The sequence below is a fragment of the Pelophylax lessonae genome, assembly GCF_965119305.1.
Source record: "Pelophylax lessonae genome assembly, chromosome: 3".
Taxonomy (NCBI): Eukaryota; Metazoa; Chordata; class Amphibia; order Anura; family Ranidae; genus Pelophylax; species Pelophylax lessonae.
In genome coordinates this window covers 530999886-531021453 of record NC_138770.1, presented here as the reverse complement: position 1 = coordinate 531021453, position 21568 = coordinate 530999886, and the positions used below count along the sequence as shown (strand labels likewise).

Here is a 21568-nt window from a genome sequence, read left to right as displayed (position 1 = left end):
CCTTGCGCTACAGCTTAATAAGGTGATTAGCTCCATTGTGGGGATAGATCAGACTGGTTTTATTCCAGGTCGCTCTGCATACACGAATATTCGTCGTTTGTTTACTAACCTGCAGACTCCAAATCATGCTCCTCTGCCTAGGGTGGTCCTCTCACTCGACACACAGAAGGCTTTCGACTCTGTGGAGTGGCCGTATGTATTCTATGTACTGGAGAAGTTTGGCTTTGGGAAGGTCTTACTTGGCTTAAGAATTTGTACGATCGGCCGCTGGCCCGTATTCGGGTGAATAGGGTGGAGTCTAATCCCTTGCAAATACATAGGGGAATGCGGCAAGGCTGCCCTCTGTCCCCCCTACTTTTTGCCATAGAACCTCTTGCCTAACTGCTGAGAACCTCCACGGATATCCCCGGTATGTGTGTTGGGACCCTGGAGGAGGAGCGAGTCTCTCTTTATGCAGATGACATGTTGCTCTATTTGATTGATCCTCAAAACTCGCTTATGACGGTACTTAAACTTATTCAAGACTTCATTTTTTTTCTCCGGTTTTCGGGTCAACTGGTCTAAATCCAGTTTGTTTCCGGTGGACATGGACACCCCTCTTTCTCTGCCGGAGGGGTGCCCCTTACGGTTCACGTTTTCCTTCCGATACTTAGGTGTCCGGGTTCAGCAGCCCCCGTCTCTGTAACTGACCAATAATCTTCTCCCCTGTTTGGTTTTTTTTAGATCCAAGTTGGAGCACTGGAAGCATCTGCCACTAACTCTGACCGGTAGGGTAAATTTGTTTAAAATGGTTATGCTGGCCAAGTTCTTACACATTTTGGCCAACTCCCTGGTGTTTATAACTATTACGTTTTTTGGGGAACTTGACTCCCTCATTTCTGGGTTCCTGTGGTACCCAAAGGCACCTAGACTTTCCACTGCTATGCTGCTACAGCCGGTGGCGATGGGGGGCCTTGCTCTCCCGAACCTGCGCCTATATTACTATGCAGCACAAGCTGGTACATATTCATGGATGGCTCTTCCCTCAGAGGGGCAATGCGGCTACGGCTGCCGAGGCTGCGGTAGTTTCCTCATGAGACACTTGCTAATCTTATTTACCGACGCAGCGTTGCCACCTTTGAGGGTACAGCGCTTTTGGAATCTTCCCTTAAGATTTATAATAGGTGTGAAACTTTGTTAAATCGGTATCACTGAAACTCTTTTCTCCGAATCAACCTCTGTTGTAATCCTAGTCTACCTCACTTTTCTGCATCTCAAGATGCTGTAAAAATGGCAGGGAAGGGCCTCAAGTATACTCACCAACTGTTTGAGGAGGGGCTTTTTAAGGCGTTCCAGCAATTTCGGATGGACTTCCGGATACCCGGCTCTTGGTATTTCCGTTATCTCCAATTACAGCACCCGCCCATTGCCCAATTCGGGCCTGGCACTGTCTCTCTTGGAAACTCTCCTCTGGAAAAGGAGTTGTTGCAGGATGTGCATACCAAATTAACTAGCTCCTACTATAGTCCTACTATAGTGTTCTGCAGTGATTCCAATATCTGCCCGGGACCGTCTGATACAGATACGTATTTTTCATAGAACCCATTATACACCTTATAGGTTTGTTTTTGATGAAACAGAAACCCACTCCGGAGTGCCATAAAGGTTGTGGAGCACATGGGGATTTGCTTCACATGTTGTGAGGCTGTACGAAAATCAGGCCTTTTTGGTCTCTGGTTACCCACTTCATCTCCACGTCTCTGGGCCTACCTAATGTCTGTAACCCCAAATGGTGCATATTGGGGATTTTCAGAGAAGTTGATCTTCGGTCTCACCAAAAACAGTTCCTTAGACTCCTGTTTTATGCCAGGAAGATGGTGGTGATGCAGTGGGTACATACAGATAGGATCCCACTTGATCTCTGGAAAAATCTAATTAACCAAGTTCTACCCTTATACAAACTGACTTATGAAGCCAGGGGCTGCCCGGAGAAATTTTAAGATTTGGGGTGGATGGGTTGAAGAGGCCGACACTTGTAGCTCCGCTTTGGTTTAAATGAGTAGGGCGTGTGGGCACTGAGGGGTCCATTTCTGGTTCTGCACACCGCTTGGGGGAAGGAGTACAGTACTGACCACCATTTGACGTTACTGCTGAGTTTATTGCATTGAGTTAATTGGGACGAAGATGTTGTATCATGCCATTGTCTTTATTGACTAATGTTGGTTCTCTCTTTTTTTTTGTTTTTGTTTCCTGTTTTCTAATGTTCATAGACATGTGATTTAGCTTTCATTTCACTTTTGTCATAGATTTGCATAATCTGTGGTGATTTTCGCAGATATCTTGTACCTTGTTTTATCGTGATATATCTATGCCCCCTTGTTTGTCTGACAAAAACTCAAAAATGAAGTTTTAAAAAAAAAAAAAAAACCAAACAATGGAAATTTCTCAACAACGCTGTGGCTCATTCTCCAAACATCCTATCCTATAAAATATTTCTTGAGTGATTTCTGTGGGTATAGGTAAGGCTTTCTAGAGAAATACAATTAGTAAGGGGGATGGAGGACATAAATTATGAAGAAAGATTACAGAAATTTTATTATTTTTCATGAAAATGAAGAGACTTGTGAGGGGATATGACATACAACTTTTCAGTGGTGACTGCAGTATTGGAAATAAATGTTTTAATCTAGGAGGCCACATCATGAAGCTGAACCAAATGCAATTTAATCTTAAAAGCAGAGCTCTAGCCAAAAGGCCTCCTCCCATTCTCTAAATGGTACTTTTATTTTGGGGGGGGGGGGGGGGGGGGTCACCTGGTTTTGACACATGTCACAAGTCCCAGAAGACTGCGAGACCACATTTCTCATGTATGCACAGTGGGCACCCAGCTATGAAGCTGTCACAGCCGGGTGCTCACAGTTGAAATGCTGGTGCCGGGGAGAGAGGATGGAGAGAAGGGACGGCATTGGGTGAGCACATCGCTGGATCCTGGGACAGACGAGTGTGTGATTATTAAAAGTCAGCAGCTACAGTTTTTGTAGCTGATGAATTTTATTAAACACATATCTGAATGGAGCTTTTCTTTAAACTGCATAGGGGTTCTTTATGTTAGAACAGTAAAAAATGTGGAACTCCCTCCCACAATGGTTTGTGATATCAGCTGAGAGCATAGTTATCTTTACCTTACCAACTACAGACAGGTGCAACTCAAAAAATTAGAATATCAAAAAGTTAATTTTAGGGATGCACCGATCCTATATTCGGATCGGATATCGGCGCTGATATGGCCATTATAGCTAGATCGGGGGATCGGTAACATTGACCGATCCACGAGCCGATCCGGTTTTTGCACTCCCGTCTGTGAATGGAGGAGCCGTACACATGAAGCAGCGGCTTTGCTCTGTACTGCAGCCACTTGCTTTGTGTGTAGCTCCGGATCGGTTCCGGTATCGGCGATTTCACAACGCCAGATATCGGGATCGGGTCCAAAAAAGTCGGATCGGTGCATCCCTAGTTAATTTCAGTATCTCAATTCAAAAAGTGAAACTTGCATATATAGATTGATTGATTACACACAGGGCGATATACTTCAAGCATTTTTCTCTTTTAAATTTTAATTATGGCTTACAGCTAATGAAAACCAAAAATGCAGTATCTCAGAAAATTTGAATATTGTGAAAAAGTTCAATATTGTAGACTCACACTAATCAGCTAATAAAAAAAAAAAAAAAAAAAAAAAAAAAAAAACACAACCACCTGTAAAAGGTTTCCCTAGCATTTAAATGGTCTCAATCTGGTTCAGTAGGTTACACAATCATGGGGAACACTGCTGACATGACAGTTGTCTAGAACAGTGTTTCTTAACTCCAGTCCTCGGGGCACACTAACAGGCCAGATTTTAAGTATTACCTTGGGGAGATGCAGACTAGAATACTGCAATCACTGAGCAGCAAATGATATCACCTGTGATTTCAGTTTTCTTGCAAACCTGGCCTGTTAGTGTGCCCCGAGGACCGGAGTTGAGAAACACTGGTCTAGAAGACAGCCATTGACACCCTCCACAAGGAGGGTAAGCCACAAAGGGCCATTGTTAAAGAAGCTGGCTGTTCACAGAGTGCTGCATCCTATATTAATGAAAAGTTGAGTGGAAGGAAAAAGTGAGGTAGAAAAAGATACATAAGCAACAGGAATAACTGGAGCCTTGAGAGGATTGTGAAGAAAAAGCCTTTCAAGAATTTAGGGGAGATTCACAAGGAGTTAACTATGGCTGGGGTCAGTGCATCAAGAGCCACCACACACAGACGTATCCAGGAAAAAGGCTACAACTGTCGCATTCCTTGTGTCAAGCCACTCCTGAACCAGAGTATGTCAGAAGGGTGTTACCTGGGCTAAGGAGAAAAAGAACTGGACTGTTGCTCAGTGGTCCAAAGTCCTTGGATAAAAGTAAATTTTGCATTTCATTTGAAAATCAAGGTCCCAGAGTCTGGAGGTGGAGATCCCAGTTGCATGAGGTTGTGTGTGAAGTTTCCACAGTCAGTGATGACTTTGGGATTTATATCATCTGCTGGTGTTGGTCTGCTGTGTTTTATCAAGTCCAAACTCAGCGCAGTCTCCTACCACGAAATTCTAGAGCACTTTAGGCTTCCCTCTGCTGTCCAGCTTTATAAAGATGTGTATTTCATTTTCCAGTAGGACTTGGCACCTGCCCACACTGCCAAAAGTACCAATACCTGGTTGATTGATCATGTTATCACTGTGCTTGATTGGCCAGCAAACTTACCTGACCTAAACGCCATAGAGTGTGGGGTATTGTCAAGAGGAAGATGACACCACGGACCCAACAATGCAGACGAGCTGAAGGCCACTATAAAAAACCTGGGCTTCCATAACACCTCAGAAGTGCCACAGGCTGATCGCCTCTTATGACACACCGCACTGATGCAGTAATTCATGAAAAAGGACCCCTGACCAAGTTTCAAGTCCAGATTTGACAGATCGGATGTCAGTGGACATGTCTCCGCTGACATCTGATGCCCCATAGAGATACATGGGGCATCCATTCAGATCCGCCAAAAAAAAAACAAAAAAAAAAAAAACAAAAAAAAAACGGACAGGTGGATTTGAACGGTCCGCCTGTGTGAAAGGGGCCTAAGGCGTTACACTGCCCTCCTTTAGGCTATGTTCACATGTGGGCGTAGCGGATCGCGGGCAGAATCGCGGTGATCATTGCAAATCGCGGGACGCCTGTGCGTTGCCGTGTTTTGCAATGGCACCCCAAACGCTGTGCGAGGTTGCCGCGATTTCTGCCTGCCGAATCGCGGTAACATCGCGCAAACAAAATTGCGGGACGCGTGACGCCCCAAAGAAGCTCTTGTACCTTTTTTGGGCGTCATGCGTACCGCGATTTTGTTTGCACGATGTTACCGTGATTTGGCAGGCGGAAATCGCGGCAACTTCGCACAGCGTTTGGGGTGCCGTTGCAAATCACGGGCAACGCACAGGCGTCCTGCGATTTGCAATGATTTTCGGATCGCGGGCAGAATCGCAGTGATTCTGCCCGCGATCCGCTACGCCCACATGTGAACGTAGCCTCACAGAGGAAGTTCATTCCTTTGGGCTCTTTCACACGGGCGGTCCGATCAGATCCGCCTGTCAGTTTTTTAGGCGGATCTGATCGGATCCTCCATGCAGCTCTATGGGGCAGCGGGTGTCAGCGGAGGTCACCTCCGCTGACACCCGCTGCCATCCGCATCTGATCCTGTGCTGAAATCTGGACGGATGGAAACCCTATTTTTCCATCCGTTCAGTAATCGGAGCGGATCTGATGAGAGGGGACAAGCGGTCCGCTCTCCTCCGATCCCCCATAGAGGGCAGCGGATGCTGAGACACCTCCCTCTCCGCTCTGCAAGCGGAGACGGAGCTGTCATCCGCCCGGCTCAGCGGGGATCGCCTGCGGAGGCGGACCGTGTGAAAGAGCCCTTTGAGCTAAAACAAAATGATACATTGTAAAACATTGTGTTTATAGTTCTCTAGCAGCCTTAACAATGTTGATAAACATTTGCTGAAAGCTCTTTTTTTTTTTTTCTCTTGGTAGCACTTCCTGCCACTGATCATCTGTAGTTGGACTCAAGTCCTGTATCCATTTGTCTTTATGTAAAAGTAAAGTGCGATTGGTGGACCTGGCAATTAGCATTTTATATTCTTTGGTTATGAGGCCCTTATTACACAGAGTTATAAGCTAGACTAATTCCATTTTGTGTATTTTTAGGTCAACAAGTTTTTATGGCGTAGAAAGGGTATGGCAGAGCTGGAGATACCTGGTGGTGAAATTCTAGTGCAGTGTGCAATTCTAGCTTTTTTTCCTACAAGTCTGATCCTCCAAGTCAACCAATTTGGTCTGCTATTTATTGTCCCACAAGGGAGTATATTCATCAAAAAAACACCAATATTTAACCACTTCAGCCCTGGAAGGTTTTACCCACTTAATGGCCAGGCCATTTTATTCAATACGGCACTGCGTTACTTTGACAACTGCGCGGACGTGCGACTGTACTCAAATAAAATGTATGTCCTTTTTTCTCCACAAATAAGTTTTCTTTTCGTGGTATCTGATCACGTCTGCTGCAGTTTTATTTTTTTGCGCTTTAAACCAAAAAAGACCGTTTTGAAAAAAAAAAAAACAATATTTTTTACTTTATGCTATAAAACTTACCCAAAGTAAAAAAAAAAAAAAAAAAAAAAAAAAAAGAAATCTAAATTTATAAAATATTGGCCAATATATATTCTGCTACATATTTTTGGTTAAAAAAATTCCATTAGGTGTATATTGATTGGTTTGCGCAAAAGTTGTGGCGTCTACAAACTGTGGGATAGCTTTATGGAATATTAGCAATGACACCAATCAGCGATTTTTAGTGGGACTGCGACATTGCGGCGGACAAATCTGACACCAAGTGACACTTTTTGGGGACCAGTGACACCAATACAGTGATCAGTGCTAGAAAAAAAAAAAATGCACAGTCACTGTATAATTGACACTGGCAGGGAAGTGGCTAACATTAGGGGCGATCAAAGGGTTAAGTGTGTTCCTAGGGAGTGCTAACTATGTGGGGGGTGGCCTGACAAAAGGCAGAGATCCGTGTTTCTGCTTAGCAGAAACACAAGATCTTAATTTTCCTCTGTGACAGAACGGCAGTCTGCCTTGTTTACATAGGCAGACCGTGGTTCTGCCTCTCCCCTGAACGACCGGCGGGTCTCAGCAGACATTGCGTCCGCTTGACCTGCTGATTGGCTGCTGATGTGTCCGATCATAGCAGGAGCAGGTAGCTGGCGGCAAGCACACTTGCTCCAGACCCAGAGCACGAGACAACGTACAGGTACATTGGTTCACACAGGAGGGCCGCCCTGCCGCAGTATATCTGCATAGGGCGGTCCTCAGGTAGTTAAAGGAATATTAGGTGGAACCAAGTAAAAAAAAAAAAAAAAACTGCGTTAGGTTAAAAAAAACTTCTGCCATTAGAACCATTTTAACAATCACATAAGAGCAGGTATACAAGCAAGTACTGGCATGTAAGTCCAGATTGTACCTGCAGTGGTGTCAATTAAGCTTGGTCCATGTAAGGGGACATAAACTTAAGAGTAAAAAGATACGCATTTATAGCAGAAATGACAGTGTATGGATTTTTGTTTTTGTTTCAAATAGAATGATTAACATTTTAATTGAAATACTGAATACCTCAAATGCTGAAAAACACCAGTGCTTTAATGTATTGAAAATACTTACCCCAGTGGCAAAAATCTGAAGAAATTACAAAAAGATTAGAAGGATCTGCTAAGTATTTGCTAAAAATTTTTCCAAATTCTTGTTCCTTTGATTCACTAAGAGCTCCGACCAACACAGGAACAATGGTAAACTCATCCTTATGGCTAAGAAAAGAGAAAAGCAGAAACAAAAAAAAAAGTGAAACATACTGGATCACAGAAGTTATTTTGAGTGAATAAAAATCCAAGCATTAGAGGAAATGTAGCAACTGAAAAGCGGTATATCATTACAGAAGAGGATCATGCAAAAATGAAAGAAATACAATTAGAATCTCACTACATTATTAAAATACAGTCATTTCCATTTAGAGGTTTCAGTCTGGTTGACAATTCTCAATAGTACTTCTCTGAAGATTTCCTACCCCAATAAAGCTTTCTGTCTAGGTCCAGGTGTGATTACACCATATAAGGGCTGTAAATTACTATAACTTTTGAACAGTGCTTAGGAATTGAGTATGTGCATAGCCAAAAATATTTTTGTTTTAGATATAGTTGGGAATGGTTATAAACCCAGACAGATTAACATTTTTCTGTCTGTGTACCACTAGGGAAAAGCAAGCCTCCCACCCTTTCATTTTCTTCAAACTCTAGTATGGAGTATAATATAATATAATATATATATATATATATATATATATATATATATATATATATATATATACACACACATACACACACACACACACACACACACACATACACACTCCCTAGTCCATTCCAAGCATCCACTACTTGAAGGAAACTAATACTTTCTAAGGTTAGTTGTCAACTTATCTCATGCTAGTTTTAAAACATGGCCCCATATTCTTGACCTTGGCTTTATATTGACGGGACTGCCCTCCGTCCTGAACCTTCTATATACACACACACGGAAAACTCCAGAATCACAGTTTTACTAAATTATGGTCAGAACACTGCTTGCTATGGGGGCACTCATGCAAGCTCAATCCAGAGCCAGGGTGGGTGGGTGTGTATTGAGACACACAACGTGGCTTAGCCCCACACCTCCCCTTCTTCTCAGAGGCTGTGATTGACAGCAGCAGGATCCAATGGTTTCCACCTCTATGTTTAGTGTGTAGAGAAGTAGCGTGGGGGGAAAAAAAAAAAAAGTGGAAAAGCCGTTGCTCTTAGCACAGTGCTGGATTGAGATCATTCTCAGGGAGCTGAGCACAAAGTTCTTTTTAGCATAATGCAGAGAATTTACCAAGGTAATAAAAACTGCCTTTACAACCACTTTAATGTGCCCACTGGTGCTGAAATAAAACATATTGGTGGAACACATACCATTTTAAGTCACAGTGCTCACAGGGGCTCATAGACTAACATCTACAGCATAATCAGATACATGTTCTAGTGGATTATTAGTTTATATTTTGTACTGGTCAGGGACTGTCATTGGCTGCTGAGCCTATTGATTGCTTCTGTTTAGCATCAGCTTTGTATTGATTCCAGTTTACTTATTCTTTAGTAACCATCTGTCATACATAATACTGGATGTGGCAAGTGCTTTCCTTGAGACTAAGGCTGGCCATACACTATACAATTTTCTTGTTCAACTTTCCTTTAGATTTACCAAAACCATGTAATATAGGGTCAAACCTAAACACTTTCAATTTGTATGCAGTCAGGCAGGCCCTTGCACTACATAGTTTAAGGTAAATCTAAAGGAAATTGAATAAAAAAATTGTATAGTGTATGGCCAGCCTAAGAAATGGGGGGGGGGGGGGGGGCTGTAAAGGAGGTAAATTATATTTCTCAGACTGCAAAAACCTGCTTTCTATACAGAATAGGTGGGTGCAATTCTCAGGGGAAGAAATCAATTCACATTCATATTGAGTGTAATGACAAACCAGTAATAAAAAAAATAAATAAAAAAAAACACACCTTTCCATTGCTTTAGCAGTGTAAGGTAGATGCATTTCAATGCTGTGCTCATCTTCATCCGTTTGCATTGACATTCGCTCAAACATCCCAGTCTTCCACAACTCTCCGTAAACTGAAAACATCCAAAACACAACAGGCTTTATTTTCCATATAGGCACATTAGTGACAAGCCCAGACAACAGCATTAACATGGTCTCGTCATGGTTTTCTGTTATTTACTTTGCCATTTGGGCTTTGGTAACCATTTTCTTTTCATAAAAATAGCAGGAAAATGTTTTCTTAAAGAGATATCACCTTGCCCTTGCAGGACAAAGAGACAATGGCTTTGGAAATGGAATTAAGGTCAAGGGATCCATTATGCGTGTCAAAAAAATAATGGATCAGACATTTCTCTGTGCATTATGGTCAATTAAATTGGCTGTCTTAACACAATAACTGGTAATGTGCATGTGGAATGCAATGCGCCAGAGCGGACAGGTGTAAAATTGGATCTTTAGGACCAATTTAAGGCAAACCTTTTATTTTTGGAGTAGAGGAGAAGGCAACCTCTGTCAGGATTTTATTCCGATTGTCACAGGGACAGGAGTTTTAAAGAGAAAAAAAACACAAGAAATCGCCTTAAACCCGGTTCACATATATGCAATTTAGATGCAGTTTGAGCCACATCCGATTTGCATGACATGTGAACCTGCAGCCTTTTTAAAAAGAACCGGTTCACATATGTGCAGGCCGGCCGCAGTGCATTTTTAACCGCTTGCCGACCGCCGCAAGTAGATTTACTGCGGTGGTCAGCCCCTGCCAGGCAGAGTGACGTTAATTAACGTCACTAGCCTGGGAGGGTCTGGGGAGCGAGCGCACGCCCGCGGAGGCGCGCTCCCGCGTGGTCACGGACCCCCCCCCCACGCGTGTGACCAGCGGAACCCGATGTCCGCCGGTCACTCGGCGATCGTCGGGGGAGAGGGAGAAGGTCAGGCAGCTTGTGTAACAAGCCACCCGTCATTCTCCTCGGTGTAAAGACACTGATCACACGGATCTACTATGTAGATCCGTTGATCAGTGTCCTTACAGCTCAAGCCACAGCCAATCACAGTAGAAAGCACGCCCCTAGGGACACACACAGCCCCTCTCTCCCAAATAAAGTTAACCCCTTCACTACCAGTGTATTTTTACAGTAACAGTGCATATGTATAGCACTGATTACTGTAGAAATGTCACTGGTAACCCCAAAAGTGTCAAAAATGTCAGTCAAGGGTCCGATCTGTCCGCCGCAATGTCGCAGTACCGCAAAAAAAAAAAAAAAAAAAAATCACAGATCGCCGCCATTACGCGTTAAAAAAAACAAAAATGACAAAAATCTTTCCCTTTGTTAGTAAACGCGATAACTTTTGCGCAAACCAATAAAAATACGCTTTTTGCGATTTTTTTTACCAAACATAGGTAGGATAAAACAAATTGGCCGAAAATGTTAAAAAATTTTGATTTTTACTTTTTTGGGAGAATTTCATATAAAAAAATGTGAAAAATATTGCTATTTTTGCAAAATTGTCGCTCTTTTTTTGTTTATAGCGCGTGATCAAAAAAAAAAAAAAAAAAAAAAAAAAAAAAAAAATCGCACAGGTGATCAAATACCACCAAAAGAAAGCTCTGTTTGTGGGGAAAAAGGGACGTCAAATTCGTTTAGGTACAGCGTCGCACGACCGCGCAATTGTCCGTTAAATTCACGCAGTGCCGAATCGCAAAATACCCCCTGGTCTTTTAGCAGGAAAATCCTCCGGGCTTAAGTGGTTAGAGTCCGGTACAATTTTGAGCATGGTTCAGGTGCGATTTCCATGGTCCTACACTTTGACAATTTGCAGGTGCTGAAATCCCACTATCAAACAAAGGCCGCATATGTGATACCGGTCTCAATCTTCCAGGGTTCTTGAAACTATGGATTCTGCATACATCTGAGAAGATTGCTCCAACACGCTTGTAAATTTAATGGTTTTTTGAAACATTAACTGAGCTATTGACAGGTTTAAGAGAAGCCACACTAACAAAGCACACTCTGCTTTATGATCAAATGAATGAATTAAAGCTTAAGTTTAACCTGCTTATATATTGCCTGCTTTAGTTCTCTCCATCAACAAGTAAAACCAGTTTTCATTAAATACCTTATTTTGGACTCAGTTACATCATCGGTTTGTCTCTATGCTTCTCTACACAGTGCAGTCAGATTATGGCTGGTAGTGAGTGGTTCATTCTCCTTGAAAACATCACAGCACCCTGTCTCAGTACTCCTCTCCAAAGAGCCCACACAGTTATGATGCAAGTAATGGGCTGGCTCTTTGGAGGTATTATGCAAATATCAAAATGTTTGGATGGGTGTCAGTCTGGAGGAGTGAATAAGGCTGCATTTGCATGTACACTATTCAAAAATATTAAAGGAACACTTTTTAATTTGGAGTACAGCATCAAGTTGATTAAACTCCTGGGATAATCAGATCCGTTAAGTAGCGGAGGGGGTTGTTAATCAGTTTCAGCTGCCTTGGTGTTAATGCAATTAACAGGTGCACTAGATGGGCCAGAATGAAAACACCAAAAACAGGAATGTTTTTTTCAGGTGGAGGCCACTGAAACTTTTCCCTACTCATTTTTTCTGACTGTTTTTCACTATTTTTGTATTTAGCTAGGATCAGTGACACTACTGGTAGCATGGGGCAATACCTGGACCCTACAGAGGTTGCACAGGCAGTCCAACTCCTCCAGGATGGCACATCAATATGTGCCATTGCCAGAAGGTTTGCTGTGTATCCCACAGCACAGTCTCAAGAGCATGGAGGAGATTCCAGGAGACAGGCAGTTACTCTAGGAGAGCTAGACTGGCACGTAAAAGAGCCTTAACCCATCAGCAATATTGGCATCTGTTTCTTTTGTGCACAGAGGAACAGGATGATCACTGCTAGAGCCCTACAAAATGACCTCCAGCAGGCCACTGGTTTGAATGTCTCTGACCAAACAATCAGAAACAGACTTCATGAGGGTGGCCTGAGGGCACAATGTCCTCTAGTAGCCCCTGTGCTCACTGCCCGGCACCATGGAGCTCCATTGGCATTTTCCATTGAACACTAGAATTGGCAGGTACGCCACTGGCGCCCTCTGCTTTTCACAAATGAGAGCATGTTCACCCGAGCACATGTGATAGACGTGAAAGGGTCTAGAGAAGCCGTGGAGAACATTATGCTGCCTGTAACATCGTTCAGCATGACCGGTTTGGTGGTGGGTCAGTGATGGTCTGGGGAGGCATATCCATGGAGGGAGGCACATACCTCTACAGGCTAGACCAGTGTTTCTCAACTCCGGTCCTCAGGGCACACTAACAGGCCAGATTTAAAGTATTACCTTGGGGAGATGCAGACTAGAATACTGCAATCACTGAGCAGCAAATAATATTACCTGTGATGTATTTCAGTTTTCCTGCAAACCTGGCCTGTTAGTGTGCCCTGAGGACTGGAGTTGAGAAACACTGGGCTAGACAATGGCACCCTGCCATTCGGAATCGGGATGAAATCCTTGGACCCATTTTCAAACCCTATGCTGGTGCAGTGGGTCCTGGGTTCCTCCTAGTGCACAACAATGCCCGGCCTCATGTGGCGAGAGTATGCAGTCAGTTCCTGGAGAATGAAGGAATTGATACCATTGAATGGCCCCCACGATCGCCTGACCTAAATCCAATAGAACACCTCTGGGACATTATGTATCAGTCCATCCGATGCCGCCAGATTGCACCTGTTTAGTAGCTCAGTGATGCCCTGGTCCAGATCTGGGAGGTAATACCTCAGGACACCATCCGTCCTCTCACTAGGAGCATGCCTCGACATTGTGAGGCATGCACACAAGCATGTGAGGGCCATGCAAACTACTGAGTACCATTTTGAGTTGCTGCAATGAAATTTCAGCAAAATGGACACTAGCCTGCTGTAAAATTTTTTCACTTTTATTTTTGGGGTGTCTGAGTTCAGATAATTTTCCTTTCCATCAAACTATGTGGCATCCTTTCGTACATAACACATTACCCAGTCCATATCAGTGTAGATATCCAGCATGATATTTTTCCCCATTAAGATCTGATGCGTTTTCAAAGTGTTTCTTTAATTTATTTTTTGAGAAGTATATTGCACTAGGTAATATCCACATATTATGCTGGGTCTCCACAATTGAAAGAACCAAAATTCAATGAATGAAAATGGTGGGTCCACTTTAACCACTTGCTGATCGCCCTATAGCAGTTTTATATTTTTAGCACTGATCAATATATTGGGGTCACCAATTCCCACAAAGGGTCAAAGGTGTCAGTATCCGATTGTCCTCCACAATATCGCAGTCCCGCTATAAGTTGCTGATCACCACCATTACTAGTATAAAAAATTTCATAAATATATACCATAGTTTGTAGTTGCTCTAACGTTTGCATAAACCAATCAAGATACACTTGTCAAGATTTTTTCTTACCAAAAACATGTATGTAATTTTGCTACATTACATATTGCCTAAACTTAGAAATTGATTTTTTTTTTAAATTATTGGATAGGTTTTATAGCAGAAAGTAAAACTTTTTTTTTTTCAAAAATTGTCAGTCTTATTTATAGTGCAAAAATTAAAACGCAGTGGTGATCAAATACCACCAAAAGAAAGCTCTATTTGTGGGGGGGAAAAAAATAAATAAAAAAAAAAAAAAAAAAAAAAAGGACTTTCATATTATTTGGGTAGTGTTACATAACCTCACAATTGTCAGTTAAAGTAACGCAGTGCCATATCGCAAAAAGTGGCCTGGTCACGAAGGGGGTAAATCTTCCGGAGGTCAAGTGGTTGAAGACAACTGCTGCATATACTGCTGTTATCCCTCACACTCCTGAGCTAACCTGGGGTATACACCCTCCTACCTAGCTACGTCACTTTGTACCAGTAGCACAGCCAATTTCTTACAAGGTTTACTTGTATGGGGTTTTCCTGCTTTCAGGGACAGCCGTACACAAAACTAGGATACTAAAGAGAATTTTAGCAAAGTTTTAAGCTTAAAAATTTTATTCAATTATACATCTCTCATAAGGGTAATTAAGAAGCTGGGGCAATTGGGTTTGTGCAGGCTGGTACAGTGACTAAGACAAGTTTATAAAAGTACAGTTTCCAAAAGTAGAAATTCTAATTTAGGTGCTCCTGAAATGCCACATCTGGCATGTTTTTTTTTGGGGGGGGGGGGGGCAGCGGGTACCTAGTTTTTGACAGGTACCTGCTCCAACTGCCACTCAAGGGCCGCCTAGGCGGTTCAAGCAGAAGTTCTCCTCTTCACCTCCCTGCAATTTTCTGGGACACGTAACAGGTCCCAGAAGTTTGCCCAGCCACTAAGGAAGTGCAGCGCTACTAGCGCATGCGATTGCGCACCCGGCTGTGAAGCCGAAAACTTTCAAAGCCAGGTGCCCACACTTGTGATGCCGGCGCCGTGGGAAGGAGAGGGAGAGAACCGAGGCTCCCATTGGCCGCATCGCTGGATCGTGGGACAGGCGAGTGTGTGTTTATTAAAAGTCAGCAGCTACACTTTTTGTAGCTGCTGACTTTTGATAAACACAAAATGGCTGCAACTCTACTTTAATACTTTCCCACCACGTGTACACATACATGCAGCCTTACTGAAGCGAGTCTTCTTCTGTGAGGCTACATATATATGCATACTTGTGCTGGGAGCATGCAGCAGAGCACCCTCCCAGCACAGGGACCAGGCTTTCATTGAGAGTCCCAGGGTCCTGTATGAATAATTTGGAACCGAGAAGTCCCGCCCTTAATCACTGTGATAACCTCCGATTAGCTTTCACAGTGATCAGTAACTGTGCAGAATGTTTTTTTTCCCCTCTTGAATGGAGAAAAAAAAGATACATTGTGCTGGAGGAGAAAAAAAAAAAAAAGAAATAGGAAGATCGGAAAAACCAAAAAACACCACATTTTTAAAATCAGTATCACTGTCAGTATCAGTGTGTTTTAGGAAGGATACGAAAAGCAAAATGAGCACTAATGTTTCTGGGCCCTGCTGCAAGTACAAGCATACACATGTGGTAGCGCTGCAATCATCAGGAGGGTTTTTATTTTTTTTTTAAAGGATGTTCTTTGGTGGGAGGTCATGGTAATAGCAAGAAATATACAGTGAAGTTTAAAAAAAAAAAAAAAAAAATGATATATGGAGGTATAATTTACTATCCATAATCTACTAGAGCATGAAGCTCTCTCAACCATACCTTTCTGATCAATATGGAGGTCATATAGGGGTGTTCTATATATATCCACAGTGGAAAGTGCACATCTAGAAAGAGCCACGTGGTGAGAAGGACCAAGAATGAAAATTCTTCGCCTGTTTTTGAGCAAAAGAAAAGGAATATTAGCTTCATAATCAGAAACACATTGGGGACACATTTATAAAGATTTGAAAGTCACAGTGAGAAACTAGTTTTTGTCCCATTGTACCTCTGCAAAATTTTCAATAGATTTATTTCAGGTCAAGTATGGCACTGCTCCTGTAATATTACCATGGGGGGAGGGGGGGGGGGGGGGGAGGAACACTTTTTTTTTTTACCAAAACTGGAAAAAGACAGCTTTAGAAGAGATTCTAATCTCATGCGGTTTCCCTCTGGAGTCAAAGAGGTGGGTTGGCACCACTCCTCCAGCTATCTGTAGATCCCCTACCCATCAATAGTGTATCCCAACCTCCCATAGTGGCCCAGTGCGCTCATTAGTGTAGATGTCCCTTTCACACAAGCCAGTTATTGGCTCTCTTCAAGCTGTCAGCACAAGGAAAGGAATGCGGATAACCGACTTGTGTTTACATCGTGATCAGCGGTAATTGGACACAACGGATCATGTGATAAAGGGCCGCTGTGATTGGCCCTTTACCCCGATCAGTGATCAGCTGTGTCCCAAGGACACAGCGATCGTAGGGAGTGCACAGGCATTTTGATCACGGGAGGAGGACGTCCATGGACACCTTCTCGGCAATGTAAGCCCGGGCTGTAGCGGTCTTTTGGCTATATCACGGGCGGGAACTGGTTAAACATACCATTGAAAAGGGTTTGTTACACTGTTTTTTTTTTTTCCTTTTCTTCTTCTACACAACACAGCTCACGCATAGATACAAATACACCCTAGGCTGGGGGGTTACTGACAGGATCACCAGGTGAAAATAAAAAAAAATAAAATAGAAGACTAGTAAGGAGTAAATAGTTTTTCTGTGTTTCCATACTTTTATTTTAGGGTACTTTACCAGAGTACTTGGTAAAGTTGTTGGCAATTACTTCTGTTTGCAGCACACTGAAATGAACAAATCAAGCAATCCCCAATAAAAAGGTTAAACTTCACATTAGCATCAATTTTATGTTTAACATTTTTGCTAGTAGTATTTTGAGGAGGGCTGAATTTAATCTTCACTGGGACTCAAAACAACTTTAAATATTTATATAGCTAGGATATTATTAAAATAATCAGGACTACTTAACACCCTGTTGGGTTGGATTTTCAAGCTAGAAACTTTTTTTTTTTTGGGTTATTCAGGCTTGTAGGGAAAAAAAAAAATGGGATTTTTGGGTTACCGTAAAATTAATTTCTTTGATGTTCATTGACGGAAAGGTCATGATCTTCCTAACCATTGGGTTATCCTGCCCCCTACAGGAGAAGGACACTAGGCAGAAAAATAATCTGACTACGCCTATGGGCAGTCCCAGAGCGTATACTCCCTCTCCCTGCTATACGTACTCCGTTTCATTCTTTAGAGGGTTCTTTACTGTCAGAGCAGTGGGGATGTGGAATTCTCTTCCGCAAGCAGTGATATCAGCGGGGAGCATTGGTTGTTTCAAAAACTATTAGACAGGCACCTTAAAGACCACAACATAAAGGGGTATACAATGTACGGTTAACGTCAAAAACACACACACACTTTGAACTGGATGGACGGATGTCTTTTTTTACCTCACTATGTAACTAGTTACAAACAGTGTCAAAAGAATTACCGTCAATGAACATCAGAGAAATCGATTTTACGGTATGTCAAAAATCCCATTTTCTCGTTCATTCACAGCTCCGGATCTGCTTAACCACTGGGATGTCACAAAGCAGTGTTAAACATGAGGGCTAAACCGTAACTAACCGGGCAACAGGAGCTCAACCAAAACTGAAGCCTACCTGGAAAAAATGATACACCCTCAAACAGGATCAGGTCCTTTCAGCAGCAGCCTGCAAAACCTTGCGGCCAAAAGAAGCATCAGCAGATGCCAACACATCCACTTTATAAAACTTTGTAAAAGTGTGCACAGACAACCAGGGGCCGTATTGCAAACCTGTGTCACTGACGCCTGATGACAGAAGTTCCAGGAGGCACTAAACGCCCTAGTAGAGTGCACCTTAAAAGGGAAAGGGGGAACGCGACCCTTGCGGGAATAGGCCTGAATCACTGTCTGATCCATCTGTAAATAGTCACAGAGGAAGCAGACAACCCTTTCCGAGGCACATCTGCGAGCACAAATAGGGAGTCTGATTTACTGAAAGACTCCGTAGCTGCCGGACCACATCCAAGGCAATTTCCAGGACTACAGACCAGGACCACCAAAAATTTGCCAGGACCATAGATCCCAGCAAGGAACTAGGTCATTACTCCTGACTAGGCAGTACCTATAAGCAGGGAGAGGGAATATACCCCTATGGGACTGCCCATAGGTGTAGCCAGACTTTTTTTTTTCTCCCTAGTGTCCTAATCCTGTAGGGGGCAGTATAAGTATAACCGAATGGTTAAGAATATCAGGAGCTGTCTCTGTCAATGAACGAAAGAGAAATATAAACACTGTCACCATACTAATGACACTGTCAGTGAAGGGGATAACATCAGGGGCAATCAAAGTGTTAAATGTGTTCCCTGGGAGTGCTTTCTGTGTGTGTGGGGATGCTTTGACTGGGGGGGGGGGGGGGGGGAGGGGGGAAGACAGAGATCCCTGTTCCTTCTTAGCAGAAGCACAAGATCTTCATCTTCCCTTCTCACAGAACAGTGGTCTAACTTGTTTACATAGGCAGATTGCCGTTCTGCCAATCTCCCGAACGATGGCGAGGTGTGGGAGAATATCCGGTCCGCTGAACCCGCTGATTGGCTCCCACTGTGTCCAATCACATAAGTAGCGGGTCGCCGGCAGCGTGCACAGGCCCCAGACCTATTGCACGAAATCACATACAGGTAAGTGATTTTGCGCAGGAGGGGCACCTTGCCGCAGTATATATGCGTTACGGAGGCGGACCGTGTGAAAGGACTCTTGGGGGGGGGGGGGGGTGGCGAACAATTGACAGGGATGTAGCACCACTTTGTCCCTTGTGAACCACAAGGTAAGGTGACCGATGCAGAAGTAATAGCTACAAAGAAAGCCACTTTCTGTGACAAGGTAAGCAGAAGAATCAGACTAGATTAAGATCCCACGGGGGCACTAGGGACCATACAGGAGGGGTCACGTGGTGAACCCCCTGTACGAAGGTGTGAACCAGGGAATTTGTGGCCAACAGCCTTTGGAAGAAAATTGCCTAGGCTGAAATCTGGTCCTTGGTGCCCAGGGCCAAACACGGATATACACCTCTTTGTAGAAACTCCAGCAAGCGTGATACCGAAAAGAAACGGAAGGTGTGTGCCAAAAAACACCCTATGTGCTGCTTCCACCAATCATCCCAAACTGACTGGTGAGATTATAAAACCAGCAGTTCAGCTTGTTTTATATAGAGTATACCCAACCCTATTTTCCATCCGTCCAGCGGATGGGATTGGATGAGAACAGACAGACCGATTCCCCCATAGAGAACAGTGGGGACCTGACAGCTCTGTCTTCACACACAGTGTGGAGACAGAGCAGCCATCCGCCTGCTCAGAGGGGATCGGCAGATTGATCCCTCGCTGAGAAAAACTGAGTCCGCCGACGGACTCCCCTGTGTGAAAAGGGCCTTAGTCTCTAAGAGGTTAAACTGCCCTCACTTACAGATGGGAAGTTCATTCCTTTGATTTAAAATGTAAAAGATACATTGTAAAGCATTGTGTTTATATAGTTGTCCAGCAGCCTTAACAATGTTGATAAACATCTGCTGGAGGCTTTTATTTTTTGACAGCTGTGAGTGAGCAGAGAACAGCTCTGTAAGGCTCGGTTCACACTTGAGAAATGCGGGAATTCGCAGCCTGTTCCCGCTTCGCATCCGCACATCTGGCAGTTCACACTGCCATATACGATACGCAGGGGGTGTCAATTAAATGTTAACGACACCCCCAGTTTGATCGCATATCGCAGTGCGATCTGACCGTACGAACAGGATCGGATCGCACAAGTGTGAACCACTGTGCGATCCGATTCTGATGCAGCTGAAAAAAAGGGTCCTGTGCGTGTTTGGTGCGGATACAGTGAGAATTCAGCCATACAAAGTGTATGGCTGAATTCGCATATGCACATGAGATCGCATGTAATGAAGGAGCAGTGCGCTCCGAATTACATGCGATCTCCGCAGCCGCAATAATGTGAACCGGCACTAAGAGCACATGTGAAGCCAAAGTAGTAAAATCGAAGTGCAGGTGCTTGAAGATGGCATAGAGCAGCAGCAAGCTACTTAGAGCCCTGAATATATATGGAGAAGTTGCTGAGCAGTCCTTAACTGCTGACGCTTTCTGTATTAAGAAGAATTTAGATGCACTAAATTATCGCTGGTTTATTATCTACAGGAAGCTTAATGAAAGGGCAAAGATGTTGGCTATTTGATTGGAGTTATGAGAAGATACTGGTCCTTATTCTGGGGTGTGCATGGATATCTTGCCGAGCTCCTGTCATTGATGGTGATTGATAATTATGCTCTGGTGAGTTTGCATTGTTTGAGGGGTGAAGGAACCGTGCACCTGTGAGGCTTTGTCATTTCCAGCACTGGCGATACTCTCCCCATGTTTTGTACTACATTCTAATGTGTAGTTACTGCACCATGATCTGCTTTCTCATTTCTTCTTGCATATTTTTCTACAGATAATCCATTGGAGGAGCCTAATATCAGATACCCGTGTGGATTTATATCCATAGGATTTCATATGCTTTGTTGAATTTCATTGGACATATCCTTTATACTTTAAATCGTCTAGAGCATTGGTGGACATTTATCATGTTCATACATGGACTTTGGACATTTTTGATCACTTATTAACCACTTTACGACCGCCCACCGCAGATATACTGTGGCAGGAAAGCCGCTCCTGGGTAAATCGACGTAGGTATATGTCGCTCGCTCTCAGGAGTCTAGGGGGCCAGAGTGCACTGCCGGTGGCACGCTCCTGCCCCCACTCGTCAGCGGGGAAGCCGATGCGCGTGTCAGGCGGCCCGCGATCGTTCCCCGCTGAGAGAGAAGAACGGTCAGTAAACACAACAATGATCATAGAGCCCATGTGATGCTTCCTTCCTTCTATATAGGATCACATGTCTATGGTCATTTTAGAAGCCCCCCCCATTAGAATCACTCCCCTAGGCTCAAATGTAACCCCTTGATCACCCATAATGTTAACCCCTTCCCTGCCAGTGTCATTATTACAGTAACCGTGCATATTTTTTAGCACTGATTACTGTAGTAGTCACTGGTCCCCCCAAAAGTGTCAAAAATATCAGTCAGGGGTCCAATCTGTCCGCCGCAATGTCGCAGTCCCACAAATAAAAAACGCAGATTGCCGCCATTACTAGTAACAAAAAAAAAAAAAAACACCACACACAAAAACACTTACGTAATAGAAGGGTCTACTTGCTTGTAGGCATGAGCAGCACAGGATCCACAGTAGGTATATCCAGCATGACTATTTAGAAATATTTAGAGTTAACATGGT

At 43.5% G+C, this 21568-nt stretch overlaps 1 protein-coding gene across 1 annotated transcript in view; it reads right to left on the bottom strand.

Annotated features, from left to right (window-relative positions):
• The window catches only part of MEMO1 (mediator of cell motility 1), a 70922-nt gene that overhangs the window by 33676 nt on the left and 15678 nt on the right, over positions 1-21568 (bottom strand). The window contains exons 3-6 of the mRNA XM_082252322.1: positions 21470-21538; positions 15951-16063; positions 9685-9796; positions 7763-7905 (exon numbers count right to left, since the gene is read on the bottom strand). Of these exons, the coding sequence (XP_082108448.1) occupies positions 7763-7905; positions 9685-9796; positions 15951-16063; positions 21470-21538 (437 nt within the window). The remainder of the gene's footprint in view (positions 1-7762; positions 7906-9684; positions 9797-15950; positions 16064-21469; positions 21539-21568) is intronic.